Source organism: Apium graveolens, chromosome 10, assembly GCF_009905375.1.
Source record: "Apium graveolens cultivar Ventura chromosome 10, ASM990537v1, whole genome shotgun sequence".
Lineage (NCBI taxonomy): Eukaryota > Viridiplantae > Streptophyta > Magnoliopsida > Apiales > Apiaceae > Apium > Apium graveolens.
The window spans coordinates 136,042,251-136,070,212 of NC_133656.1; the positions used below are offsets into that span (position 1 = coordinate 136,042,251).

At 35.6% G+C, this 27,962-nt stretch overlaps 3 protein-coding genes across 3 annotated transcripts in view; 1 reads left to right on the forward strand and 2 right to left on the reverse strand.

Moving 5' to 3' along the window:
* Window positions 1–2,360: 2,360 nt before the first annotated feature.
* Window positions 2,361–8,973, forward strand: LOC141692441 (transcriptional corepressor LEUNIG_HOMOLOG-like). Its single transcript, XM_074497279.1, has 18 exons — window positions 2,361–2,511; window positions 2,898–2,989; window positions 3,488–3,585; window positions 3,670–3,779; window positions 3,946–4,223; window positions 4,309–4,378; window positions 4,500–4,599; window positions 5,147–5,196; window positions 5,279–5,476; window positions 6,052–6,123; window positions 6,290–6,508; window positions 6,763–6,883; window positions 6,972–7,078; window positions 7,199–7,348; window positions 7,488–7,643; window positions 7,739–7,858; window positions 8,002–8,199; window positions 8,587–8,973. The coding sequence occupies exons 2-18, from the start codon at window positions 2,958–2,960 to the stop codon at window positions 8,728–8,730; spliced, it is 2,223 nt and encodes a 740-aa protein (XP_074353380.1). The 5' UTR covers window positions 2,361–2,511; window positions 2,898–2,957; the 3' UTR covers window positions 8,731–8,973.
* Window positions 8,974–9,196: 223 nt separating this feature from the next.
* Window positions 9,197–10,930, reverse strand: LOC141692442 (trans-anol O-methyltransferase 1-like). Its single transcript, XM_074497281.1, has 4 exons — window positions 10,529–10,930; window positions 10,116–10,429; window positions 9,764–9,828; window positions 9,197–9,686 (listed from the first exon to the last, which is right to left on the reverse strand). Exons 1-4 carry the CDS (start codon window positions 10,921–10,923, stop codon window positions 9,384–9,386), a joined length of 1,077 nt encoding a protein of 358 aa, XP_074353382.1. The 5' UTR covers window positions 10,924–10,930; the 3' UTR covers window positions 9,197–9,383.
* Window positions 10,931–12,834: 1,904 nt separating this feature from the next.
* Window positions 12,835–27,962, reverse strand: part of LOC141691038 (uncharacterized) — a 40,552-nt gene continuing 25,424 nt past the window's right edge. Inside the window, exons 6-9 of the mRNA XM_074495784.1 lie at window positions 14,186–14,426; window positions 13,989–14,137; window positions 13,581–13,877; window positions 12,835–13,524 (exon numbers count right to left, since the gene is read on the reverse strand). Coding sequence (XP_074351885.1) covers window positions 12,835–13,524; window positions 13,581–13,877; window positions 13,989–14,137; window positions 14,186–14,426 — 1,377 coding nt within the window. The remainder of the gene's footprint in view (window positions 13,525–13,580; window positions 13,878–13,988; window positions 14,138–14,185; window positions 14,427–27,962) is intronic.

A 27,962-nucleotide genomic window follows, 5' to 3' on the forward strand; every position in this document is an offset into this window, starting at 1 on the left:
TTCAAGTGACGTTTAGTTTGAATCATATTATGCAAATATTATATCTTCATTTATCATTCAATTGATATTGTCTCTGAATTATATTCTTTCAATTTCCAAACTATTCTAAGTTCAGAATAGTTAAACGTTTTATATATTTCGCTATAAATTACTCTATACAATGGAACATTGAATTGGGATTAGCGAATAACTAATTGTTCTGGTTATTTCGCCATCGATTGTTGAGATAACTCTGGACCATGAGAAATGGAGAGTTATATGGTTAAAGATGTCCTTTGATTCGGCTCCTTTGATCAAAATATTTTATGGATTGGATTAATGCGTAAGTGACCGGGACGGATGTGTTATATGAAATATTATGACACCATTTTTGCCACAGGCAGGTATATTGCCTTTTTAATTGAGTACTCGTATTTTGGGGACATGTTTCTATGAATCATGACCTTGTGCTATCACACGGGCTGATCATCATGTGATAGTACGTCCGTCGGAGTTAGATTCCAATCTAAAAATCATCGTTTATTGTTGATAGCTTGTGAAGCTTTATTATTGATCAAATATTACTGATTTTATCCTATTGTTCAGTTATTATCAGAATGTGGTTTATCATTTCAAGTACATCTTATATTGCTTGCTGAGCATTTCTTTCGCTCATACTTGTTTCATATCTTTATTCTTCCAGCTAGGCCAGGGCAAGCTTGAGTTCCAGGTCGGACTAGAAGTTATGTGCTTGTAGATAGTTGGTGTATTTCCAGATAGACAGTTTGGGGCGCTTAATTAGTCTAGAGGTTTGTAATAAAATTTAAATAAGTTGTAAAACTAATTAGACTTATGGTTTGTAATATCAGTTGGTTTGTAATAGTGCCTGTTTCATACCATAACCTGTGATCGATCCAGTTGCATGCAAGGGGTCATATTTATTATATTATTCCGCTGTGATTATTTTATTTTGGTTATTTGGCGAGTGACCCCCAAATCTAGACCCCGGGTTTGGAGGGCGTCACATTATACCTTTAACTTCAATTTTATCATACATATAAACAGATATTTATATTATATATACACATATATTTGCTCAATATGCATACAAGTAGGGTCAAATATTTAATTAATTATGATAATGTATATATTTTTCCATTTTAGTTAACTCATTTATTACAGATTTAGTTATTCAAATCAATATTTTTCTCTTTTTTGGCGTATGGACAATTTAATTTTACAAAAAATTTCAGTAAAAATTAAAAATATACGTGTATGTTTTATGAGAAAAAAATCAGTATAATTTTAATACAAGTAACTCCTTTTAATAAAATAATTGCATACAAATATATATCTAATCATACACTAATTATCTTCATAACTGAAAAGATTTTGGAAAAAATTGTATTTCTAATTTGCAGCGTCAACAATTTGGAATGAGTTGATTTTTTTTTTAAATCTTCCAATGTTAATATAAACAAATGCGTTTCATCTAACATTTAGTAGTTTTGACTAATTCAAATTATTATGCATCATAATTAAATTGATAACATGATCGATTCGATTATGTTCATGTTCTTTATTTCAATTATAATATTTTTTAAGTATATAACAGTCGTAAATCCACTGACCTGACATTACATACTTTACATATTTAGATATTTTCTTTTGTTGAAGTTTAATATAACTAATTTTTTAGACACTTTAAAATTTGAGGTAGTTGTTGAATTGAGCCAAACCCTTAGTTTTAAAATATAATGATAAGAGGTATGTTCCGGTTTATATTTTCATTATATATATATAAACAATAATGACTAACTCGTAACAAATTTTGGCGCGAAATTTTGTTTAACTGTTCCATTTATATACGTAATTTTAATTGTGTGTAATTTATTTTATATTCAACCTCGACTAACTTAATTATTACGCGTTATAAATTGAATCAATTTTCACTGTCATCGTATAAAACAACACCAAATCGTAAAAAAAAGTAATGAAGAACTTTTAAATGATTATGGCGGGAACTTCTGTATAACAGCTCCATTAAAATAGGTAATCTCAATTCGACCACTCAAGAGTGGCGATCAATTAAATTGTTACGCTTCATAAATTGAATCGATTACCTTTAGTTTCCAACAACACCAATATTCAATAAAAACAAAATTAACGGCGAACTCCAATTCCCCGATCAAGTAATTTGACAACCAAGATATACCGAATATGTTTAATTGATCGGAAAAACTTCATAATTAGTCGATGAATAGCATAAGAATTCAAATATTGGCAATACAACAATTAAATAAGACAACATGGGCCTACCACCTTAGTTTAACACAAAACACCGTGTCCAACTCGGAAAACCCAGAGCCCAAACTGCTGTTTCTGCTGTCCCCATTACCATATTTTTCAGTATAAATATACACACACACATGTTACATACAGCTCTGTCATACACCTTGATATTTTCTCCTCTCGAGCGCTTCACTTCTTCAACTGCAGTTCTGCTATACACACATTCTCCTCAACCCCCTTGTAAGTATAATTCTGTTCTTGATCATGATCATGTACATTTTTTGTATTAATTTTGATTAATTCTTTTGTTACCACTTACATTCTCAAGATTAAATTTTGTATCTTCATTTATTTGTGTATAAACCATTTAAATTCAGTGAATATAATCATAAGAATTGTGTTTGTATGTGTGTGTGTGTTTATGAGGATAAGATTAGTGTGAATTTGTGGTTTTGAGATGATTAATTCGATAAATTTTGATTTTTACTTGTGGGGTTTTGTTGTGAATTAGTGTTTTTGATGAGGGGATCTTGATTTTATTGGAAATGCAGGGTTTTGATTTATTTGGGTTTTTTTTTCTCAGGTGAATTTTGTTTTAAAGATTGATTTTTGATTTAATTTTGCAGGTTTTAATTGATTTCAAGACTGTTGATTGACTTTTTTGGTGTTGGGAATTGAAGGCTACCATGGCACAGAGTAACTGGGAAGCTGATAAGATGTATGTATATATTTTGTTTCATATGTGTGTTAGTGAGTGAGTGTTTGTGTATAGATGTATGTTTATAAAGTTTTCATGTGTGATTGTGTGTGTATCAGATGTATGTTTATAAACTTTATTTATTTGTGTGTGATTGTGTAATTGTGTGTGTATTAGATGTATGTTTATAAAGTTTTCATGTGTGTGTATGTGATTGTGTGTGTATCAGATGTATGTTTATAAATTTTTCATGTGTGTGTGTGTATCAGATGTATGGTTATAAACTTTTTATGTGTGTGTGTGATTGTTTGACTGTGTGTGTATCAGATGTATGTTTATAAAATTTTCATATGTGTGTGTGTGATTGTGTGTCCAGCAGATGTATGTTTATGAATGTGTGATTGTGTGTGTATCAGATGTATGTTTATAAATTTTTCATACTGTGTATGTGTGTGTTTGGCTTGAAAAGTTGAAATCTTGATTGTTAAAGTTACGATTTTTGGTTTTGTTGGTGTTTAGGCTTGATGTTTATATATATGATTACTTACTGAAAAGAAATCTACAAACAACGGCGAAAGCTTTTATGATTGAAGCAAAGGTTGCAAATGACCCCGTAGGTATGTATTTATTGATCAAATTAAAGTTTGGTTTTACTTTCTTTTTTATTGGAATTACTCTTGAATAAGATTTTGATTTTGCAGCTATTGATGCGCCTGGAGGATTTCTCTTTGAGTGGTGGTCTGTTTTTTGGGACATTTTCATAGCAAGGACAAATGAGAAGCATTCTGAGCCTGCTGCTTCTTACATTGAGGTGTTTATAGAATTTTAAATGATTCTTGCCGGGGCTGATCTAATTTGGCATATTTGTTTTACATTTGTTTAATTGGAAATCTTATATCCGAGAGGGAGAATTGACTTAAAAGTTTTTTGTATGATTGATCGTGTTATTTATGCTATTTTGTTTAATGATTTTTTAGACACAACAAAGCAAAGCAAGGGAGCACCAACAGCAATTGCAACTTATGCAGCAACGGAGTGCACCATTACAACGAAGGGATCCCAATCATTCTCCCCTCGGTGGCCCAGTAAATGCTATGAACTCTGAGGGAATGATTGGACAACCATCAGCCAGTATTTTGGCTATGAAAATGTACGAAGAGCAAATGAAACATCCTCATCCAGTAGTATCAGACGCATCACCTGCTCAAATTAATGCTCAAGTGGCCCGTATCAGATCTGCAGCTAATCAACAAGGGTATATTCAATAGAATTGTACTATATTGATAAGATATAGAAAGGTTAAATTAGTTGTTTTATTGGCTTTCTTGTTGTTGATTCAGCCAGTCGGTTCATGCGAATTCTGGGAGCATGCCTGGGTCTATGCAGCACATGCGTCCTCAAATGGCAAATGTAAGTAATTAAAGAACATGCTCTTTATAATTTACGATTCATATATTCTTGCGGTATTGCAAGTTTGTCTATTTTTCTGGTTAATTTTTTTGTGACTGATTGATACTTATTGGACATATAGACTGAAGTGAACCTGGGCAACCAGAAATCTTTTCCATCACATCCGCCGTCAATATATGGACAAGCAATCTTGCAGTCACAGTCGGGATCAGGTGGTGCAGGTAACATGATTAGATGTTTTCTATGTAGAGATCCTTGTGGGTAAAAGAACCGCAATTACTGTGTGGTTAAATGAATCGGAAATTACCAATAGGGCATTGCCCCAGCGGTAGTAACCCTCATTACTCCAGTGGTAGAGGTTGTCGTTTAGAATCCTGTGTTGAGGATTTGTGTGTGTGAGAGAGAATTTATATATATATATATGTATATATATATAGATATATTATGTTGTAACAAGCAAAGAAACTGTAACTTATCTGAAAGTATGAAGGAATCACTTCACTAATCCATTTTAGTTGATGACACGAATGTTTAAAACTTTTACCTATACCTTACCTTATTAAAATTGGCACAATTGTTTGCTGAACGTTTTTTAATGGTGATGGGCAGTGAGTGGTAAATTGAAATATATGCTGTATTATTTCTATTGTAAAACTTCTGAATTGATTTTGCAAAAAAAAAGAAAAGGATGGAAGGAATGGGTCGTGTGTGTGTGTGTTTGTGTGTGTATATATACATATACACTTAATTGCATTGCTGTTTGTTCAGGACTAAATCAAGGGCTCAATGGTCTTCCATTGAAGGGCTGGCCTCTAACGGTAAGTTTTACAAAATTTTGGTAAAATGCTATATTCTTTCACATAATATGAACGAGTATGCGGGACCATTTGAAATATTCAGGGAATCGATCAACTACGGCCGAACTCTGGTCTACAAGTACCACGGCCAAATCTACAGAATCAGAATCAATTTGTCTTGGCGTCACCAAACCAGCAAGCGTTAGCACAAGCTCAGGCACAAGGTGGTCTTGGAAACTCACCAAACTACGGGTTTGGTGGGTTACCACGGGGTGGATTGAATGTAAAAGATGCTCAACATGTAAGAACAGATCTATATGTTGTTATTTCACCAAAGGCAAAAGAACAATATAAGAGTGAAGTGGCTAAGAATATAAATATTAACACACACACATAATATATATATATATATGTGTGTGTGTGTGTGTGTGTGTGTGTGTGTGGCACTTCGAATCCACTGAAATGCATTTTGTGTATTTCATATCAAGTATTTTATTTATTAAAATGAGCTAACATCAACTGGTAGATGGAGCGGTGAATGCACACTTTGATACGACTTGTATATTATTATTGTTGATCTTCAGAGGGGAATTAAAAGATTACTCAAAAGTAATATATATTACTTTTTCCTTTTATATTATCCTGTTTATACCAATGTCTTGTGTGTTTTGATCCCTAGACATGTTACATATATTTGTCAATTATTTGCTGCTTATTATAATTTATAGCATGCAAAGCTTGACTATGAAGACCAAATGCTTCTCAACTTGTATAGAAAACATGCCAAGAACAAAAAGAAAAAGCTTGATCTGGTACTATAATTAATGCATTATTTTAGTAGCTATATTTTCTGATTCCGTTTTCTATGTTTTCCAGATGAAGATGACCCAAATTCCACAGTCATCCTCTCAACAACATGAGCAGTTACCGCAACAGCAATTACAACAGGTTTGATTTCTTATGCACATCTCTAATAGGAATTTCTGTGTGCCAGGACTAAGATGTTAAAAAGATACTAGAAAAACTTTCTATTCTACCAACACAACTTGCGGTGAGGCACAATTTCTAATCATAGAAATTTAATCGGTGCTTATGTTGTGCTATCGCTATGCAGACTAGCAGCAGAAAGAGGAAACCACACTCGTCCTCTGGCCCAGCTAACAGTAATGGTACTGGAAATACAGCGGGTCCCTCACCGAATTCCCCGGCATCAACTCATACCCTGGGAGATGGCCTAACAACTGCCAGCAGTCTGCAGCATGTAAGCAGTGGACAGAAAGGGTTGATGTATGGTACGGAAACAGCCGGTCTTGCATCATCTGCGAATCATTTGGTAGGTCCTTCTATTTCACACACAACACACAGTCTTTATGTGTTAGTGTTAGTATGCATCTTTAAAGATACTCCTAGTACTCATCTAAACTACCAATGTTGGGTAAATTCTCAAATCTTCACCCTTGCCTGCTTTGTTCAAGTGAAATGATTGATCAAACGTGCAGTATGTTCTTAGAATGTGTGTGTATAGGGTATCAAGCTTGTGATAATATATCCAACTCATTAGTAAATTATAAACATTCCATATTACAGGATGACATAGAACATTTTGGAGACGTCGACTCCTTTTTCTCTAACGATGTAGAAGATGGAAGGAGTTTATATGGCACAGTTAAACAAAATCATACTGAACATAAAACTGAATCTTCTAAAGGTAATGAACTACCTTGTTGAATGTGTTTTAGGAGATTCAGGGTTCTGCACAGAACTGTTGACTTTATTGTGTTTTTGTCCCATATCAGGTTTCTCCTTTGGAGAAGTTGGCTGTATAAGGACCAGAAATAAAGTTACAGGCTGCCATTTTTCTTCAGATGGGAAACTGTTAGCTAGTGCCGGACATGACTATAAGGTAACTAGAAACACTACGATGTTTCAAAACTTACTGTCTCTTCTTTTGCTACGACACAGTCAATGTGAAAGAATATGTATATATGTGTGTGTGTGTAAATAAGTTTCGGTAATTTGACAGGCTGTTATTTGGAATATGGATACCTTGCAAACAGAGAGCACTCCTAAAGAACATGAGAACGTAATCACAGATGTCCGTTTCAGGCCCAATACAACTCAGCTACTAACAGCTTCATATGACCAGTCTGTGAGATTGTGGGATGCGGCTAATGTAATTATCTGCACTCAATTGTGTATACTTGTTTGTTATTCTGACTAGTATTCAACCGTTGAACCATCAGAGATATTTTTATTACATCACCTTAAACGTGTTACTTTTTTTTGCTAATTCCTCTAACTTGTTCAAGCAGCCAAGCTACTGTCTGCATGCTTATACTGGGCACAACTCTCCAGTTATATCTCTAGACTTTCATCCAAAGAAGAATGACACCTTTTGCTTCTGTGATAGTAACAATGAAATTCGTTACTGGAACATCAGTCCATTTTCATGTACTCGAGTTTCAAAGGTTGGTCCGTGAAGCTTACCTTTTTTCTCCCAGACAATATGGATTTTATTAAAATTGTAACTTGTCTCTCATTTTCTATATATTGCTCTTGTCAGCAAGGAGGTAATTCGCAAGTGAGATTTCAACCAATAAGTGGTCGCCTACTAGCAGCAGCATCAGATAAAGTTGTGTCAATCTTTGATGTTGAAACTGACATGCAAACACATTCTTTCCAGGTTTGGCATTTGATGCTATTTGTCGGTGTTTAGTGTTTTCTAAACCTTCAACGTTGTTGGTCAGACCCTCTAGGCATATCTTCTCATTGCTAATTATATTTAGATTTGCCACCTGTTTATCTTACCTTGACGTGTTCTATCAGGGACATGGCAGCGTGGTTAACTACCTCAGCTGGGATCTAAATGGTGATTATTTGGCCTCCATTTGTGAGGAATCTGTGAAAGTTTGGTCTTTGACTTCTGGGGAATGCATTCATGAACTTAGCTCGAACGGGAACGAGTTCCATTCGTGTGCTTTCCATCCAAGCTATTCAGCTCTCTTGGTGATAGGTGGAATGAGGGTATATTTCTTTGTTTCCTGCGGCTTTGTTTTAAATATTGCACTGAGAAATTCTGCTATTCGTCTAGCATTATGTTTTAGTCTCTTGGGAAAATAAGTTGCTGGGGGCACTTCTAGTTCATGCCTTTATGATCTAACTAGCTTGGCCAAAAACCATATCATAAGCTATCTGTCACTTACTGTTACTTCTATTCGAAAATTTGCAAATGACTGGACCGGTTAATGTAGTTGTTATTGGCGTACTTCGATACAATCAATTATTATCTAGATGTGAGACTTGGTGGATTCTAAATATCACTATATAATTTGTCTTTTGCCTTTATACATTGATTGGATAAGAAAGTAATAGTATTTTGCTAACAGTTTTTTGTGAAAATTGTCTCTGCAGTCTTTGGAGTTGTGGAATATGGCTGAGAACAAAAGCATGACAGTGCCAGCGCACGAAGATATTATTGCTGCTTTAGCACAGTCCCCTGTAACAGGAATGGTTGCGTCTGCAAGTCATGACAGTTCAGTGAAGTTGTGGAAATAAGTTATGTAAAGTTCGAGTATCTTTCATCTGTATGAAATGTTTTCTGTTCGTAGCGTTAATTATAGATATTATACCTGCAACTTTGTTTTGGTTTAAAATTAGGAGATTGGAGAGCAACAACTAGTGAGCTCTTCAGAAGATTAAGATTACTAGAATCTTCTCTGCTATCAATATCAACAATAAGATTAGGAAAATAATAATGCTATTGGATATTATCAACTAGATTGCGTTTTGGGTTTTTCAGTTTATAACTCCATTTTATAAGTTGCTACAATATGTTGCTGGCTTTGGTTTCAGTTTGGTAGATAACGATATGGTAATGTGTTATTGATTCCCTGTAAGTGTACAGATAATGATCACCCCTCCCCGCCAGGCATACGTTTTCTGTTCACGGACTTGGGGATAATCGCCATTAATTTGAACCTAGACTTGCTTAGGTACATATGATTATACCAAAAACCATACGAACACAAAGAACTTGGCAGTTTATTAGGACATTAGAAGAAATAGGACATATGATTGGTCAAGAAATGACAATCTTGATACAATCTGATGTCATGACATACAGAAGCATGTCATGAACATATAAGAAATTCAATTTTCTTGAGTATTGAAAATGAAAGCATGTTGTGAAGAAGTTGAGCACAAGAAATTCACAATTTCTTGTACAACTCAACAACACCGTATAAATCTGCCCCGCATATATGCTTGCAACTTGCAAATCCAGCTTCTTTTCCTAACATTTGGAATTCTTTGGCAGTCCTCTCTCTGCCCCCATGGGTTACAACCATCATGCGTATATCCCCCTGAGATGTGTTCTTGGCGATCACATCATTTTCCGGTAGCTCTGAATGTATCATCTCCATAATGACCACTTTCCCATACTCTAGTATAGCTTCATAGCATTTCTTTAAAATCTTCACGCTTTCTTCGTCGTTCCAGTCATGAAGTACCCTCTGTGTAATTCATTTACCGAGAGTTAGCCAGAATAACCCAATTAGTGAAATAAACCAAACTATTGCTTTGCGCGTACCTGAAGCACTACAACATCTCCTTTAGGCACTGCTACAAACATATCACCTCCAACGTGATCAATACCTGATAAATTTATGTGTAAGAAATTTAGCAATGCCACAAGTAAGCAAACCAAACATATCTACGATGTCTCACTCAGAAGTAGATATGGTGGTGTGGGGAAGGTGACATGTACGCAAATCTGATGACCCCTATTCTATGAATGAAAATGTTGTTTGCGGGAAGAATCCGGTTTCATCAAATACATGATGACAGAGATCACATTGTTTTGATATTGTTATGTTTAGTTTTACATGAACAAGGGAACAACCATATGAGTGATTCAAATAAATTAAGGGTGTTGTGAGTACCTTGCAGTTGAGGTGCATCCTTAACCACATGAGGCAAGTCAAAATTAATTCCCTTGACATGAGGGTTTAAAGGAACAATACAGCTTAGGGTTGCACCATGTGCACCACCTACATCCACCACTTGTGTTACTCCCTCAAATCCTTTGTACATCTTCAGAAGAATGTCCATGGAAGTAGCAATAGACTTGTTCATTGCTTCGCTCAAAAGACTAGCGAGATGTTTATCTTTTTCTAAATACTCAAACACATTTGCTCCGTCATGAGCCAGGTTAAATGGAATCCCTCCTTGAAGAACTGCATCTTTAAGTTTATACCTGCAATTTGTGAATGATTTGTTGTACAAACAGTCGTTAATCGCTGCAAGTATTTATATACCTATTATAAAAGAAAGCAGGCCAAAAAACTAAACGTACCAACTATTTTGCATTTCTTTGTGATGACAAAAGCGGTGATAAGGAACAAGACAAGGTCCATCTTGACCTTGAACAAAATACTGAGAAACCGAAGTTAAGCCATATGATCTAGTGAGCAGAGCATTGCCACTAATATTCTTGACAAGCTTGCATTTGATGATGGAGTGGCTAGCAAGTAGTCGAAGCATACGATCAAGCATGTCTGAGGCTTCGGGATTCTTGGTAGGAAGGTTTGATACAATTTCATCAGGATGAAGGTAGCCATTATAGCCAGCTTTTTGCGCGATAATGTCAAAAACATTAAGCTCGAAAAAGGCACTTAAAACACCATGCACAGTTGAAGAATTTACTAGTTGCATAGCAGTTAAAAAGGCTTCTTGATCATGTGATGCCATTTTCTGATTTTTCTTGTCCTCAAATATTACTTTCTACTTGCCTATTTATAGACTTAACTTTTGACTAGTTGCACTGCTTGATATATTACTGGTAGTGACCGTTGAAGGTCTCAATAATGTTAAAACAGATGATAAAACAGAGTAGGTGAATGAATATTGTTCTAGTACTTTTTGGAGAAAAAATGCATTTAGCTGGAAGCTTTTGAATTATCTGCATAACGTTGTTGGTAAGATCTTGTTTGTTGTTCAAGTGTGCCTTAAACTTAGTTAGTTCACGAAGGAGGAATGTTGAAGCCATTACTAAAATATTTTGCCTGTCATTTAACAACAGATAACATATTTTAATTAACAGAGTAGGAGTTTAAGTGGGTGAAATCATTTTAAAACCAGGTTACTTTAAAAAAATTACGGTTAGTTTGTTTTATTTTTAAACATAATATCATATTTTATTATTAAATGGATGGGTGAAAAATTAAAATACCAATTTTTTTATCGTTATGCGCAAAATTCCAACCTGAATATTCTCCCTAGGCGTCTCATATATGCGCATTCAATTTTTTTTATAAATTTTGTATGTTTTCATATATACGCATTCAATTTTTTTTTTAATTTTGTCTTTTTTAAATTGAAATGAATACGCATCTTAATAAAGTCAAAATAGATTATAATTTTTTGAAAAATTAAATATGCATGCTATATTTAGCACGGAACTTTACGCATAACGGCATTTTGGACAATTAAAATTGAAAATTAGTGTATTTTGGCATTCTTTCTTATTTAATGATAAAATAAGAAAAAATTACCAAAAATGTTATTTTTTTTTTAAAAAAAGTGATTTTACTATTTTTCGAAAATATTTGTAAAAATACAATGTAAATAAAATCAACAAGATGTTAAACTAGTTTACATCGAATTTTTTTGTTACATTTGAGATTGCATAAATTAGTCGAGATTGCATTTAGTGGCCAAGAAACCATATTTTTGTAAAAAAATTGGAAAATAATATTTTTACAAATAAAAATGTATTTTCGTAATTTTTTTTAAAAATGACAATATTTATACAATTTTTTTTTGGCTTTTGTATTTTTCAAAAAAACCCCTAAAATAAAAATGTTACAAGGAACATTGATTGATATTTTTTAAAAAAATGTTATATTTAAAAAAGAAACTATATTTAATAGGAAAAACTAATTTTAATTTACACTCAAAATTATGCTTTTTTCAATTGGAAATACTGATTAAATAAATATAAAAATCTATCTTTTTTTTGCCGGAATATAAAAATCTATCTTAATTACATATATGAAATATATATAACCAAAAAGTTTGATTTAATTACAAATTTGAATTACAACCAAAATTTAAATTTAATGATCTACACGCTTAGTAGACTTCCTTTTTGTACAGGCTTCACCAACCACAACAACAAACAAAACACGAACTGTTTCATTGTATTCTATTTTATACATTATTTTTGACACGTTTTTCAATATTTCTTTAAAGTATAATGTCATAATATTTATTTAATTTTTTTTAAAATAAAATTTTATATTTAAACCTTTATTCAATTTTTTTTTTAAAAAAAATATTATGAAACTATACTTTCGATACGTAATTCATCGGAACGGAACAAGTAAGTTCTTAAAATGCTCTCCATGCCTGCCTGCAGGTTCATTGCTCAGTTGTGGACCGGGCCCGGCCTTCACTCTTGTAAATCGATATTTTTTTTTGACGAAAAGGATTGTATTACTCAAACAAATCTGCTAACAGGTGAGACTCCAAACCGACAGGAACAGACCTCCTATCGAAACTACGACCTGGACATAACAATGACTCTCTCGCTAAATAGTGAGCGGCTAGGTTGGCAGATCATGTAATAAAAAATAATTCAATGTTTGACTTTGCTAACATTCAATGACACTCCATTATGATACCACCAAAAGGAGACCGAAGAATTAGCTTGTTGTGGATAGCTTGCACCACTACCAAACAGTCTGATTCCAGCACCACCTCCCTCCAACCGAAAAATTTAATCCAACTTAAAGCTTCTTTTACTGTTATAGCTTCTGCAAATTCCGGTCTAACCACTCCCTCGAACACTTCTGACTTCCCTTGCACAACTAGACCTTCATCATCCCTGCCTAGAAAACCAAAACCATAATTCGAAGTTTCAGCAAATAATGCGGCATCGACCGTTACCTTGACTGTATTCTGTTTTGGCCTGACCCAAGAACTTGCTCCGTCTCCTTGAATTATATCCCGATACTGAGCCTTCGTCGAACTCCCTTGGGCTTTGTTCCACTCTGCAAGATAATGCTTTGTCGAAAACACTACATGATTTACTTCACTCCTTTTGTTCTCCCACACCAACTGGTTTTTTGCCTTCCATATACTCCAGCACATAGTTACTATCTCTCCATGGGCATCCTTTCCTATACGATCCAAAATTTGTTGAAGCCATTCCTCAAAAGCATACACATCCGCACTTGGATTAACTCCACCCCTACGCATCCAACATTGGCTAGCAAACGGGCAAGTGACTAAAACATGAATAATTGTCTTAGCCCTACCATTACAGAACGGACAAGCCTCGCTGGAACTCTTTTGCAAATCAGGTTAACCATCGTTGGAAAGCAGTGATTTATTGCTCTCCACACCATGTTCAACACTTTAGGAGGAGCTTTTATTCTCCAGAATTTACTCCATAATTCACTGCTTCCTCCAACTAAATGAGGCCCTTTTTGCTTTTGGAGCAACCTATACGTAATCCTAACAGTATACTCGCCATTCAGATCTTCATTCCAAAATAAATCATCTGTTAACCCGTTGCCACCTACCGGAGTATTTAAAATACATTGTTGATCTCTACTGTTGAATAGGTTCTCAATTACTTCAATATCCCATTGTTGACCATCTTCGGTTCTCAAAGACGACACAGTTGCTTCACTCAAACCCTACAGCTCAATTGTTATATACGGGTGTATATTATCAAACAACCATGGCTAATTCAGAATTTTAATCTGGTTACCATCCCCCACTTTCCACCGAGCTCCTGCCTTAACCACCTGCTTAGCTTCCCAGATACTTCGCCAAATGAAACTAGGACTGCTACCAAGCTCTGCTTCGAAAAAATGATCGTTCGGAAAATATCTGGCTTTATAAATTTTGCTCGATAGTCTTTCAGGTCTAGAAACTAATCTCCATCCTTGTTTACCTAACAGAGCGATATTAAAACTCTAGAAGTCTCTGAAACTCAACCCACCCTCCAACTTATGTTTACTCATTCTATCCCAGCACATCCAATGAATCCCTGACTTCGCATTCCCCTTCTCTCCCCACCAGTACCTCGATAATGTTCTCTCGAAGTCTCTTGTAATTTCCAACGGCAAAAGAAATAAACTCATAGCATAAGTTGCCATAGCTTGTGCCACATTTTTTATCAAGACTTCTCGCCCAGCTTGTGATACCCAACCCTTCTTCCATGAAGATGAAAGAGATATGTCCTAAGTCCAATCATGTATGATGATTTAGGAATAACTTATATGTAATCTGTTTTGATTTCATTGATATTAATAAAAGACTTGTTTTGGTTTTATTGCGGGTTTTATCTATTTAAGTGTTTAAATAAGATATACCATAGTTTAGAGTAAAGCTTTTTATGGATTATGATGAGATCATAATAATGAGACCTAAAAGATGATAACTCTAAACTTAAATATTTCCTGATCGTAGGATTACTAACTGGTAATTAGTAATCCACAAAGATCGGTACATATTATGCTTGCTTCATTATGAAGGATGTCTGTTCTCATAGACATTTGTGTGGTGACACTATAGCTAGTATGTAGGTGCTTATTATAGAATAAGTTCACTGAACATGACTCACACAGCTGAACAACTGATGGAGTTCACTCACGTGTCAGCAGTTGTTCACATAGTGATAGTTGTACAAGTATTCTTAGATTTGAGGTCATCATAGTCATCTTGTGTACACTGAACTATGCTTTGGTTTAGTTCTTGGATCGCTATTAAAGACCTTCATCTTTCCATTAACGTAAAACTTCTTAAGATAAACATACTGAACTACGAATTAAATATTATTTTTCGCATGGATCCTACGGAGGGTTTCAGTTTTTTTAAGATTTAAAATTACGTTTTCGTTGCGTTTATGTGCTAAAAACCCTTCAATGGCATCAGAGCTACTTGCGAAAAGTTTTTAATTCGTTTATGTGTTTAACTATTTTCGATATATGAGCATGTACGTGATTCGCCATGATTTGATGTTGATATAATATGCTTATATATGTATGGTTTTGAATATATGATATTCATGTGAGTTGTATAATCATAAGATGATTATGTAATCTGTATATATACTGATATATACATGATATGACGACTGAGAATTTTGCGACGTAATTAAGTCAATAAAGAATGTATTATGTGATATGATTATAATTATATGACTAAGTGCTGATTAATTGTCTTTTCTGTATATTAGAATATAGGAGCGTGGATATAAACGTTCCAATTTAAAGAGTCAGCTTAGAAGTTAAGCTGTGGTGTCGGGCCGTCAGGTAGATCGGAACCCGTCCTAGTAAGAAATTAAAGAATATAAAATGTGAATTATGTGTGATTGAATGAGTAAATAAAGTATTTCGTCCTAAGTGACGTGTTGATTGGTAAAGATAATGAGAAGCGTAATCGAAACGCTGAGCGTCGGACCGTCAGGCTGAACGTGACCCGGTACGCGTAAAAGAGGATAAAGACTAAAGAGGGATAAATACTATGATCAGACTTGAGTCGTTATGTGATTATATATGTGAAATTGTTGTCTGTAAGCATGGCTATGTGATCTGTGATCGTTTTTGAGAATTTTAAAGGAATTACATGATTTAAATAAAGGTTTAATTAACCTTCGTGCATTTTTATAAAATCATTCGAGTAAGATAAAAATATGGGATTTGTTCTGTTATCTTCGTAGTGGTCCTAGAGACTTTTTAAAAATGATAAGTGAATTTATTTGATGGTTTTTGCATTTTTAAATTGATTTTATGGGGAAAATGTTATTATTAAAGCAAGTTTGCGAAATTCATATAAAATCAACCGTTCGCTCAAAAATTCATTATGAGTAATGGTTGGAAAGCTAATTTCGAGGCCTTCGTATTAAAAATGTCATTTTCAATAATTCTCGATTTCCCGAGAGAGATATATTTTATATTTAATCCTTGTTTTATTTTAGTAAAAAGAAGGGACAAATAAGAATGAAAAGGGAATTAGTAGATTACAAATTTGCCCTTGTTTCTAAGTGGTATATAACCCACTTTCCTTTCTTTTTTCTTTCTTTTGTGCACTCACTTTCTCTTCTCTCTTTTCTCTCTTTCTCTCCCGAACCCTCTCTCACTCTCTGCTACTCTCTCTCTCTTTTTCCTCTCGGTATATTGTCTCTCCCTCTCTAATTCTTTGAAACCCTCCATGAATCTTCATCCTTATTTCATACAAGAGCTTCAATTCATGTGCATGTGTGTTTATGCTTGCATGCGAAGTGTGTGTGTGTGTGTGTTTGGGTTCGGTTTGAGCCGAGACCCGGGGTTGCTTGATTAATTCTTGTTTCTGTGATTATTGTGATCATATTGCATGTAGTGTTGCTGTTTTTTTTAAAAAAAAATCGGAGGTTTTATGGTTGGATACCCTCGAATGAGGGCACCACCGTGAAGCCACCGCCACCGGTGATGAACTCCGGTGAACCGGTAGTGAGTGATGATGTAAACACTGAGCTCTACTACACCAAATACTTATTTTTGATTATTGCATGTGTCATTCTTGAAAAACCCGAATGGTTTTGATCTTTGAAGTTATTGATTTGAGTTAACTTGTTTAAAGTAATTATGGATTGTTATTAGGTTGGTTAACAGATTAAAAAGGAATGAAATTGTTGTTGCATGCTAGGTGTAGGTTCGGGTTTTGTGCTAATAAGAAGAGGAATTTGATTTTGTGAGTTAATCTTGGTGAACACTAAGTTTATAAGGCCTAAAAAGTGATTGCATGTTAGTTTTAAAGAAGATCAAGATGTGCATGTCATTGATTTGTCCTTGAGTTGTAAATTTGAGTCTTGCCGAATGGAAATTGAGTTTAAAAAAAGATTAATTTGATGAATAAGTGGATGCATGTTGATTGAATGGATTGATTAAGTTGAAGTCACTAAGCAATGCATGGTTTGGCGATGTAATGGATAGAATGATTTAATAAGGGATTAAAACAAGAAAGAACTGTGGTATATAACCTTGCATGTCGAAATCTATACTTGCATGTTTGATTTATGGAAAACCCAAATGGGTTCTAAGGAGTAAAAGAGGAATCAAGTTGGTTTTTATCAATTATATTAATGGCTAGTGAGAACTTGATTGCATGATAAAGATGGGGTAGTGTTTATGTTCGAATTTTGATGATCAAAAGAAGTTGTTGATTTTGATTCTTAATATGTTGTGATTCGGATTCTTGATTGAAAGAATGAAATTTAAGTGCGTAAATGACCCTTGTGAATTGCATATAGTTGTGTTTGATTACATGAGGATTGAAATTGAATGTACTTGGTTGTGTTTTGCATATATGGTTCGAATTAAAGAATAAACGAAAAGGAAAACTTAATCGTTTGATATTAAGAGCTATAAGTGATAGCTATGGTCGTAAAAAGAGTTATGTTAGTGTAATTGAGAAATAGCCAAGGTTAAGCGAGTACGCTTTGGTTGTTAAGTGTATAAGGATATAAAAGTTGCAAGAAAAGGGTTATGCTATATGCTATGTGCTATGTGCTTATGTGTATAAGCTATATTCGTATAATCGAGTCAAAGATATAGTCGATTTATCGTATTGAGTGATTGTTCCGGGAACGAGAGTTGAGAATCTGATTAAGGTTTTGGTTTTATTGTAGATTCGGAGCGTGAGGGCATTCAGGCTAGAAAAGGAAAGGATTTACTAGGTGGCAGTAGTTCAACCTTCTGGAAAGGAAATTCAGGCAAGTAACTCTGATTACTTGTGTAAATGGTTATAAAGAGAATGTTGTTCATATCATGTAGAGTATTGAACTGTTTAAGTATGAAACCCTTGTTTTATGAAACCCTGATATTGATTTGAAATACCCTTGTTCTTGATAATCTGTTATTGATAAGCTTATTGATTTCACCCTTTGATAATCTTTCCTTTCTGTTCAAGTTACCTATTAAGCCATGAATTATATTGAACCCTTTGATTATCCTTGTTAACCCTGTTTAATGATACCCTATTTCTCTTGATCATCCTATTGATCCCTAAATTAATGCTGATCCTTTTAATTTAGTGCCTTGTTATCCTTCATACAGAATTCTTATGAATTGTTCCTTGCGTATCTTTGAATCACTCCCTGAACTTTGTTTCCTTAAAATCTGAATTAAATATGAGTTTCGACTTGAAAGAGTCCGAATGATTTCAAATGCTTGGTAATGATAAAAATGGATTTTTGAAAACCTATTTGTTTTTCCAACTCAAGGTTTTCCAAATGAATTCCTGATGGATTGGATTGGGTCGTAAGAGGCTAGTGGGACTAGTCCAGTCATGGTAAGAGGCTAGCGGGGCTAGTCCAACTTAAGGCTGAAATTATGTCGATTGGTACCTTAAAGACCGGATGGAGGTCGGTACTGGCTGATCACCCGTACATAATGAAATGGAAAGATAAAGTGATCTAATCAAGGGTTCTAATTGATTATTTTAAAAGGGAACTGAAACTTTTGTTCAGTAAATTGATTTTTGAAAATGAAAATGGTTTATATTGCTTTAGAAAGAGTTGATTATGTTATCGTGAAGCTTAAAGCTCGAGAACCCTGATTCTTGAAATTGTTGATCATATGATTGATTCTATATATTGAAATACTATTGCTTTCCTCTATCAAAAGATCTATTCTGATCCTTTAATGATTTGTGATGAATGTCGGCTTTCGTCCTGCTTTGAGCCTTGTTCCTTGAAAGCCCCACACTATCCTTCAAAAACCTTTCTTTAATCCAAAAGATGGAAATCTGCCACCTAGATCAAATAAAGTAGAATGCCCTGAGATTGGTAAAGCATATTGTGATTTGATATTGTAGAACCGCTATATAGTTACTTGATGAGTTTTATACTCATTTGTTTTGTTTTAATCTAACCATGGCAGTTAAGCAAGAAGATGGCCAGGCTTAGGCGCACTGCTCGTAAGAGCGTACCTGGTGGTCCCTACCGTGTTGAGGGCTTCCAGTTGCCAGAGCAGGTAGTGGTAATTATGAGTGAGCTCGCGCCTAGAAAGAAGTGTATAAAGATACAATAGGTTATCTGTCGGTTCCCAGCCGGAATCGATATTGTTTATTTAATATAATTTTGGGCTTGTAAGTTATATTTTATGATTGGTAGTTGTAATCTTGTCTCATACTTTATCCTGTTGATCATGTTAGTAGTTAATCGGGGTTATGCATATTTAATTATTAGATTAAAGGTGTGTGAGTCCTCATTTCCTAACCCCGAGATTGAGGGTGTCACAAGTTGGTATCAGAGCCACATGATCTAGTCCCTGAGACAAGTTAGGATTTAAAAAGGGGTATTTTGGGAATATATCTATATCGCGAGAGAGTTCGACTCATATAGAGTTGAGTTAGACTATTATGTATAGTCTAAAGAAAGTGTTTATTGATAAAGCGGAAACTAGAGTTAGGGTGTGAGTTAGCTGGAAGCTTTATTTAACCCTAACATTGTTTCTTGGTTGTTGTTTTGTGTTTTCTCTCAGGATCCTAGTAGTGGTAGTGACTCAGACTCAGAGATTAGTTTGACTGGTACCCCTGTGGACCCCATTCCACCCTCTCCAGAGGAGCCTGTGTATGTTAGTTCATACCCAGAGGAGGACCCTTCTGAGAGTAGTGAGATCCCCATGCAGATTTTACCCTTGAGGCCAGATTCAGAGACCCCTGCCCCTGAGCCAGAGTCGGAGATGCCTAAGACTGTTCCTGTCAGTATTGGTGGCAAGTTAGCCCAGGATTGAGACTTTGTGTACTCCCGCATTCCTGAGTTGGGAGCTTTGGTAGATTGGTTGATTTGGGATTCTAGGCAGAGGACTTCAGTGGTGATGGGGGAGTGGAGAGCTAGGATTCAGTTGGTGGAGCAGGTTTCCAGGAGGAGATTGGATGAGGGACCATCCACTACTGATGCTGATGCTGAGGCCCGGAGGCTGCATAAGATCATTCGCTGGATGTTGGTTGTGTTGAGAGACATTCTAGATGATTAGACGGGACTGTTGGTTGAGCCCGTAGATTGTTGTTTTTCAGCACCGGTAGGCTTTGGGATACTTGGTCAGATGCCGGGACCCCTTTTTCATTTATCTTGTTGTAATTTTAGATCAGTATTGTAGTAGTAGTAGTAGATGGAAGTTAGGGGTAGATAGGGGGATGTTTTCTAGTTTTTCCTCTGTTTAACCCTGCTATTTATTGTACCTTATCTCAGAACTTATGATATCCAGAATATGTACCCTTGTTTAAATAAATCCATTATCTTGCTTTCCTTTGTGCACCTTGATTATCTTATAAGTTGTTCTCAATACCATGTTTTAATACAACCATGTTTTCGTGTAACCATGTTTAAAGATCATAAAACCGTGTTCTGTGCCATGATAAAACAACAATGATATGAGAATTATGTAGTAATAGGATTGCATGTGCAAATTGGGTAAAACCTAAAACCCACAAAAGAGATTTCATAGAAACTGTTGTTATATATATATGCCATGACATCGTATTGCTAAATAATTGCTCAATCAGGTTTGTAAGAAATGGCCAACTCACCAGATCACCAAGAAGAAGAAATCCCCACCCAAGACCCAGAAATAAACCCAGAAACCACCATGATGAGCAAACTTGCTCAGCTTTTGCAACAACCTGTGGCCCCTAAAGTTGCAAATTTCAAGCACTTTCAATCTGTTCATCCCCCAGAGTTCTTAGGTTTGCCAGACCCAATTAAAGCTCATTCGTGGTTGAGAGAAATGGAAAAAGCTTTTGAGTTAGCAGAAGTTAAGGACGACAAGAAAGCTCAGTACGCAAGTTATTACCTGAAAGATGAAGCAAGTTTCTAGTGGGAGTCTTCTAAGACGTTGTTGGAAGGCAAAGACTTATCATGGGAGAAGTTCACTGAGATGTTTCTGGAAAAGTATTTGCCAAGCTATATGCAAGATCAGTTGGAGATGAAATTTCTGGATCTTAGACAGGAGGAAATGTCAGTAGCAGAATATGAAGTGAAGTTTTTGGAATTGTCAAGATTCGTACCTGAGTACGTGAATACAGAAGCGAAGAAGGCTAAGAGGTTCCAATAGGGACTTAAGCCGTGGATTAGGAGTCAAATAACAATGTTGGAGATCAAGAATTATGTTGCTTTGGTTCAGAAAGCAATGATAGTGGAAGGTGAGCGGGAAGCTGCAAGAAGAGAAAATGAAGGAAGAAAGAGGAAGTTTGAAAGCTTTGAGCAAGAGCAAGGAAGCTCAAAGTTCAGAGGGAAGTTTGGGAAGAATGGTGGAAGTCAGAACCAAAAGTTCCAGAAGTTTAGACCCGATAATGGATCTCAGAAGAACCGTTTCCAGAAAGTTGGATAACCGGGGAAGGATAGCAGACCCCAGATGCAAGAATGCAGGAATTGTGGAAAGAGACACCCGAGGAGGTGTAATAAGCTGGATATAACATGTTTTAAGTGCAACCAGAAGGGGCATTACTCTTCAGAATGTCCAAATGGAGTAAGGAAGCCTGATTCGACATGTTTCAAGTGTGGCAAAGTGGGCCATATGGCCAGGAATTGCAAGGAGCCTGTTCAGAAGGCTAATGTTCTCAGAATTGCTGGACCACCGTCTCTCCCAGCACCATCAGCTCAACCCAGAGCTAGAACCTTTAACATGACAATGAAAGAAGTGGTGCAAGAGGTGGACGTGGTAGCAGGTATGCTTGTTATAAACTCAGTAGAAGTAAAAGTTTTGATGGATTTTGGAGCAACTAGATCTTTTATCTCTGAAAGTATTCTTGATAAGTTAAATTATGTTGTGTACCCTCTAGAACCTGATATGATTATAGAGGTAGCAAATCAAGAGAAAGTTGTTGTTAGTAAGATTTGTCCTGATTGTGATGTGTCTATAGAAGGTCGGCACTTTTCTGCTGACTTAATTCCTTTTAAGTTAGGAGAATTTGAGGTTATACTAGGAATGTATTGGTTATCAAACCATGAGGCGCAAATAGAATGTAAAAGTAAGAAGGTGAAGTTAAGAACCAAGGATGGTGAGGAAGTGATATTTAAAGGAAAAAGGCAAGAGAAGAAATTTCTAACGGCAATTGAGGCAAGAAGATTAATACGTCAATGATGCAAAGTTTATTTGGCTCATGTCGTGGACGTGGAGAAAGAATCTGTGAAGATCCAGGATATTCCGGTAGTAAGAGATTTTCCGGATGTGTTTCCTGATGAATTGCCTGGACTACCTCCAGACAGAGAGATCGAGTTTACGATTGATTTGGCCCCTGGTACGGAACCAGTGTCGAAAGCTCCCTATCACATGGCGCCGGTCGAGATGAAGGAATTGGCAACTCAGTAGCAAGAATTGTTGGACAAAGGAGTGATCCGACCGAGTGTATCCCCGTGGGGCGCACCGGTGTTATTTGTAAAGAAAAAGGATGGAAGTATGAGGTTGTGCATTGATTACCGCGAACTAAATAAGTTGACAATCAAGAATAAGTACCCTCTACCGCGGATCGATGACTTGTTTGACCAGTTAAAAGGAGCTTCGTGTTTCTAAAAGATTGATTTAAGATCTGGGCATCATCAGTTAAAGATTAAAGCGGAAGATATACCCAAGACAACGTTCCGAACGAGATACGGACATTATGAGTTTTTGGTAATGGCATTTGGCTTGACGAATGCGCTAGCTGGATTTATGGATCTTATGAACAGAGTATTCAAGCAGTATTTGGATAAGTTCGTGATTGTGTTTATCGATGATATACTGATTTACTCAAAGACGGAAGAAGATCATAAGGAACATTTGAGGATTTCCTTGGAAATTCTGCGAAAAGAGAAACTGTATGCAAAGTTTTCAAAGTGTGAATTTTGGCTAAAGGAAGTGCAATTTCTTGATCATGTAGTTAATAAAGAAGGAATTAAAGTGGACCCAGCCAAGATAGAAGCTGTAATGAATTGGGAAAGATCCAAGACTCCGACGGAAGTCAAAAGTTTTCTGGGATTAGCTGGATACTATAGAAGATTTGTGCAAGATTTCTCTAAGATTGCCACTCCGTTGACAAAATTGACGAGAAAGAACGAGAAGTTTGTTTGGACAGAAAAGTGCGAGGAAAGTTTTCAAGAGTTAAAGAAGAGATTGGTAACCGCCCCGGTGTTGGTATTACTAGATGACAAAGGGGAATTTGTGATATTTAGTGATGCTTCATATAAAGGACTTGGATGCGTGTTAATGCAACACGGGAAGGTAATAGCATATGCGTCAAGGTAACTCAAGCCGCACGAGCAAAAGTATCCAACGCACGATTTGGAATTGGCAGCAATTGTGTTTGCCCTTAAGATTTGGAGGCATTATTTGTACGGGGAAAAGTGCAAGATTTATACGGATCATAAAAGTTTAAAGTATATCTTTACTCAGAAAGAAATGAATATGCGACAAAGAAGATGGTTGGAATTGATCAAAGATTATGATTGTGCGATAAACTATCATCCTGGAAAGGCAAATGTGGTAGTTGATGCTTTAAGTCGAAAAGAAAGGTTGAATATGTTAACGTCATCGGAAGAATTAATCAAGGACTTTGACAAGATGGAAATAGAGGTGCAGACTCCAGAATGTGGAAGTGAAGCTATATATGCAATGTTGTTTCAACCTGAAATTTTGGAAAAGATTCGATGCTGTCAAGAGCAAGTGATGAATCGCGAAAAGGATAGTTTGACGGGAGAAGAAATTAAAGCTCAAAAGGATGGAAAAGGTATATACCGTGTTAACTCACGTATTTGGATACCTAATATTGTGGAACTAAAGCGCGAGATTTTTCCAGAAGCGCATAACTCAAGATTTTCAATTCACCCTGGGAGTACGAAAATGTACCAGGATTTAAAAGGAAATTATTGGTGGCCAAACATGAAAAAGGAAATTGCGGAATGGATAAGTAAATGTTATACGTTTCAGAGAGTCAAAGCGGAACATCAAAGGCCAAGCGGATTGCGTTAGCCATTGGACATACCCGAATGGAAATGGGAGCATATAGCAATGGATTTCGTGGTAGGATTACCCAAAACAAAGTCAAATCATGATATGATTTGGGTGGTAATCGATCGGTTGATAAAGTCAGCACATTTCTTGCCGATAAATGAAATGTTTTCATTGGAAAAGTTGGTCAAATTATATCTGGATGAGATCGTGATGCGTCATGGAGTTCCTATATCTATCGTGTCTGATAGAGATCCAAGGTTTAATTCGAGATTTTGGCGACAATTCCATGATCATTTGGGAACGAAATTGAAAATGAGTACGGCATATCATCCGCAGACAGACGGACAAAGTGAAAGGACAATTCAGACGATTGAAGATATATTGCGAACCTGTGCAATAGATTTCAAAGGAAATTGGGACGATCATTTGCCCTTAATTGAGTTTTCCTACAACAACAATTATCACGCGAGTATTGGCATGCCGCCTTATGAAGCGTTGTATAGAAGAAAGTGTAGATCCCCTACTTATTGGGACGAAGTTGGTGAGCATAAGTTAATTGGCCCAGAGCTAGTTCAGCAAACGAAGGAAAAAGTCGAAATGATATAAAAGAGATTAATTGCAGCTCAAGATCGACAGGCAAAGTACGCAAATAAAGAACGGGAAGATGTGCAATTCGAAACTGGAGACAAAGTCTTATTAAAGATATCTCCTTGGAAAGGTTTAACTCGATTCGGAAATAAAGGAAAGCTGAGTCCAAGGTACATTGGACCATTTGAAGTATTCCGACAAGTTGGGAAAGTGGCGTATGAATTGGCGCTACCTCCGCAAATGCAACATCTGTACAATGTGTTTCATGTATCTCTTCTGAAGAAGTATAATGCTGATGCGAGCCATGTGATCGAGTTGGAACAAGTGGAAATCCAACCAGATTTGTCCTATGTGGAACAGCCAATGCAAATTTTGGATCGAAAAGAAAGGACGCTTAGAAATAAAGTTGTACCTCTAGTTAGAGTGTTGTGGAGAAATCCATTAGTCGAAGAATCGACTTAGGAATTAGAAAGTGAAATGAAAGAAAAGTATCCCCATCTATTTGCTTAGATTAGATTCTGGGGACAGAATCCTTTTAAGGAGGGTAGATTGTGACGACTGAGAATTTTGTGACGTAATTAAGTCAATAAAGAATGTGTTATGTGATATGATTATAATTATATGACTAAGTGCTGATTAATTGTCTTTTCTGTATATTAGAATATAGGAGCGTGGATATAAACGTTCCAATTTAAAGAGTCAGCTTAGAAGTAAAGCTGTGGTGTCGGGCCGTCAGGTAGATCGGAACCCGTCCTAATAAGAAATTAAAGAATATAAAATGTGAATTATGTGTGATTGAATGAGTAAATAAAGTATTTCGTCCTACGTGACGTGTTGATTGGTAAAGATAATGAGAAGCGTAATCGAAACACTGAGCGTCGGGCCGTCAGGCTGAACATGACCCGGTATGCGTAAAAGAGGATAAAGACTAAAGAGGGATAAATCCTATGATCAGAATTGAATCGTTATGTGATTATATAAGCATGGCTATGTGATCTGTGATTGTTTTTGTGAATTTTAAAGGAATTACATGATTTAAATAAAGGTTTAATTAACCTTCGTGCATTTTTATAAAATCATTCGAGTAAGATAAAAACATGGGATTTGTTCTATTATCTTCGTAGTGGTCCTAGAGACTTTTTAAAAATGATAAGTGAATTTATTTGATGATTTTTGCATTTTTAAATTGATTTTATGGGGAAAATGTTATTATTAAAGCAAGTTTGCGAAATTCATATAAAATCAACCGTTCGCTCAAAAATTCATTATGAGTAATGGTTGGAAAGCTAATTTCGAGGCCTACGTATTAAAAATGTCATTTTCAAAAATTCTCGACTTTCCGAGAGAGATATATTTTATATTTAATCCTTGTTTTATTTTATTAAAAAGAAGGGACAAATAAGAATGAAAAGGGAATTAGTAGATTACAAATTTGCCCTTGTTTCTAAGTGGTATATAACCCACTTTCCTTTTTTTTTCTTTCTTTTGTGCACTCACTTTCTCTTCTCTCTTTTCTCTCTTTCTCTCCCGAACCCTCTCTCACTCTCTCTCTCTCTCGGCTACTCTCTCTCTCTTTTTCCTCTCGGTATATTGTCTCTCCCTCTCTAATTCTTTGAAACCCTCCATGAATCTTCATCCTTATTCCATACAAGAGCTTCAATTCATGTGCATGTGTGTGTTTATGCTTCATGCGAAGTGTGTGTGTGTGTTTGCGTTCGATTTGAGCCGAGACCCGGGGTTGCTTGATTAATTCTTGTTTCTGTGATTATTGTGATCATATTGCATGTAGTGTTGCTGTTTTTTAAAAAACAAATCGGAGGTTTTATGGTTGGATACCCTCGAATGAGGGCACCACCGTGAAGCCACCGCCACCGGTGATGAACTCCGGTGAACCGGTGGTGAGTGATGATGTAAACACTGAGCTCTACTACACCAAATACTTATTTTTGATTATTACATGTGTCATTCTTCAAAAACCCGAATGGTTTTGATCTTTGAAGTTATTGATTTGAGTTAACTTGTTTAAAGTAATTATGGATTGTTATTAGGTTGGTTAACGGATTAAAAAGGAATGAAATTGTTGTTGCATGCTAGGTTTAGGTTCGGGTTTTGTGCTAATAAGAAGAGGAATTTGATTTTGTGAGTTAATCTTGGTGAACACTAAGTTTATAAGGCCTAAAAAGTGATTGCATGTTAGTTTTAAAGAAGATCAAGATGTGCATGTCATTGATTTGTCATTGATTTGTCCTTAAGTTGTAAATTTGAGTCTTGCCGAATGGAAATTGAGTTTAAAAAAGGATTAATTTGATGAATAAATGAATGCATGTTGATTGAATGGATTGATTAAGTTGAAGTCACTAAGTAATGCATGGTTTGGTGATGTAATGGATAGAATGATTTAATAATGGATTAAAACAAGAAAGAAATGTGGTATATAACTTTGCATGTCGAAATCTATACTTGCATGTTTGATTTATGGAAAACCCGAATGGGTTCTAAGGAGTAAAAGAGGAATCAAGTTGGTTTTTATCAATTATATTAATGGCTAGTGAGAACTTGATTGCATGATAAAGATGGGGTAGTGTTTATGTTCCAATTTTGATGATCAAAATAAGTTGTTGATTTTGATTCTTAATATGTTGTGATTCGGATTCTTGATTGAAAATAATGAAATTTAAGTGCGTAAATGACCCTTATGAATTGCATATAGTTGTGTTTGATTATATGAGGATTGAAATTAAATGTACTTGGTTGTGGTTTGCATATATGTTTCGAATTAAAGAATAAACGAAAAGGAAAACTTAATCGTTTGATATTAAGAGCTATAAGTGATAGCTATGGTCGTAAAAAGAGTTATGTTAGTGTAATTGAGAAATAGCCAAGGTTAAGCGAGTACGCTTTGGTTGTTAAGTGTAGAAGGATATAAAAGTTGCAAGAAAAGGGTTATGCTATATGCTATGTGCTATGTGCTATGTGCTTATGTTTATAAGCTATATTCGTATACTCGAGTCAAAGATATAGTCGAGTTATCGTATTGAGTGATTGTTCCGGGAACGAGAGTTGAGAATCTGATTAAGGTTTTGGTTTTATTGTAGATTCGGAGCATGAGGGCATTCAGGCTAGGAAAGGAAAGGATTTACTAGGTGGCAGTAGTTCAACCTTCAGGAAAGCAAATTCAGGCAAGTAACTCTGATTACTTGTGTAAATGGTTATAAAGAG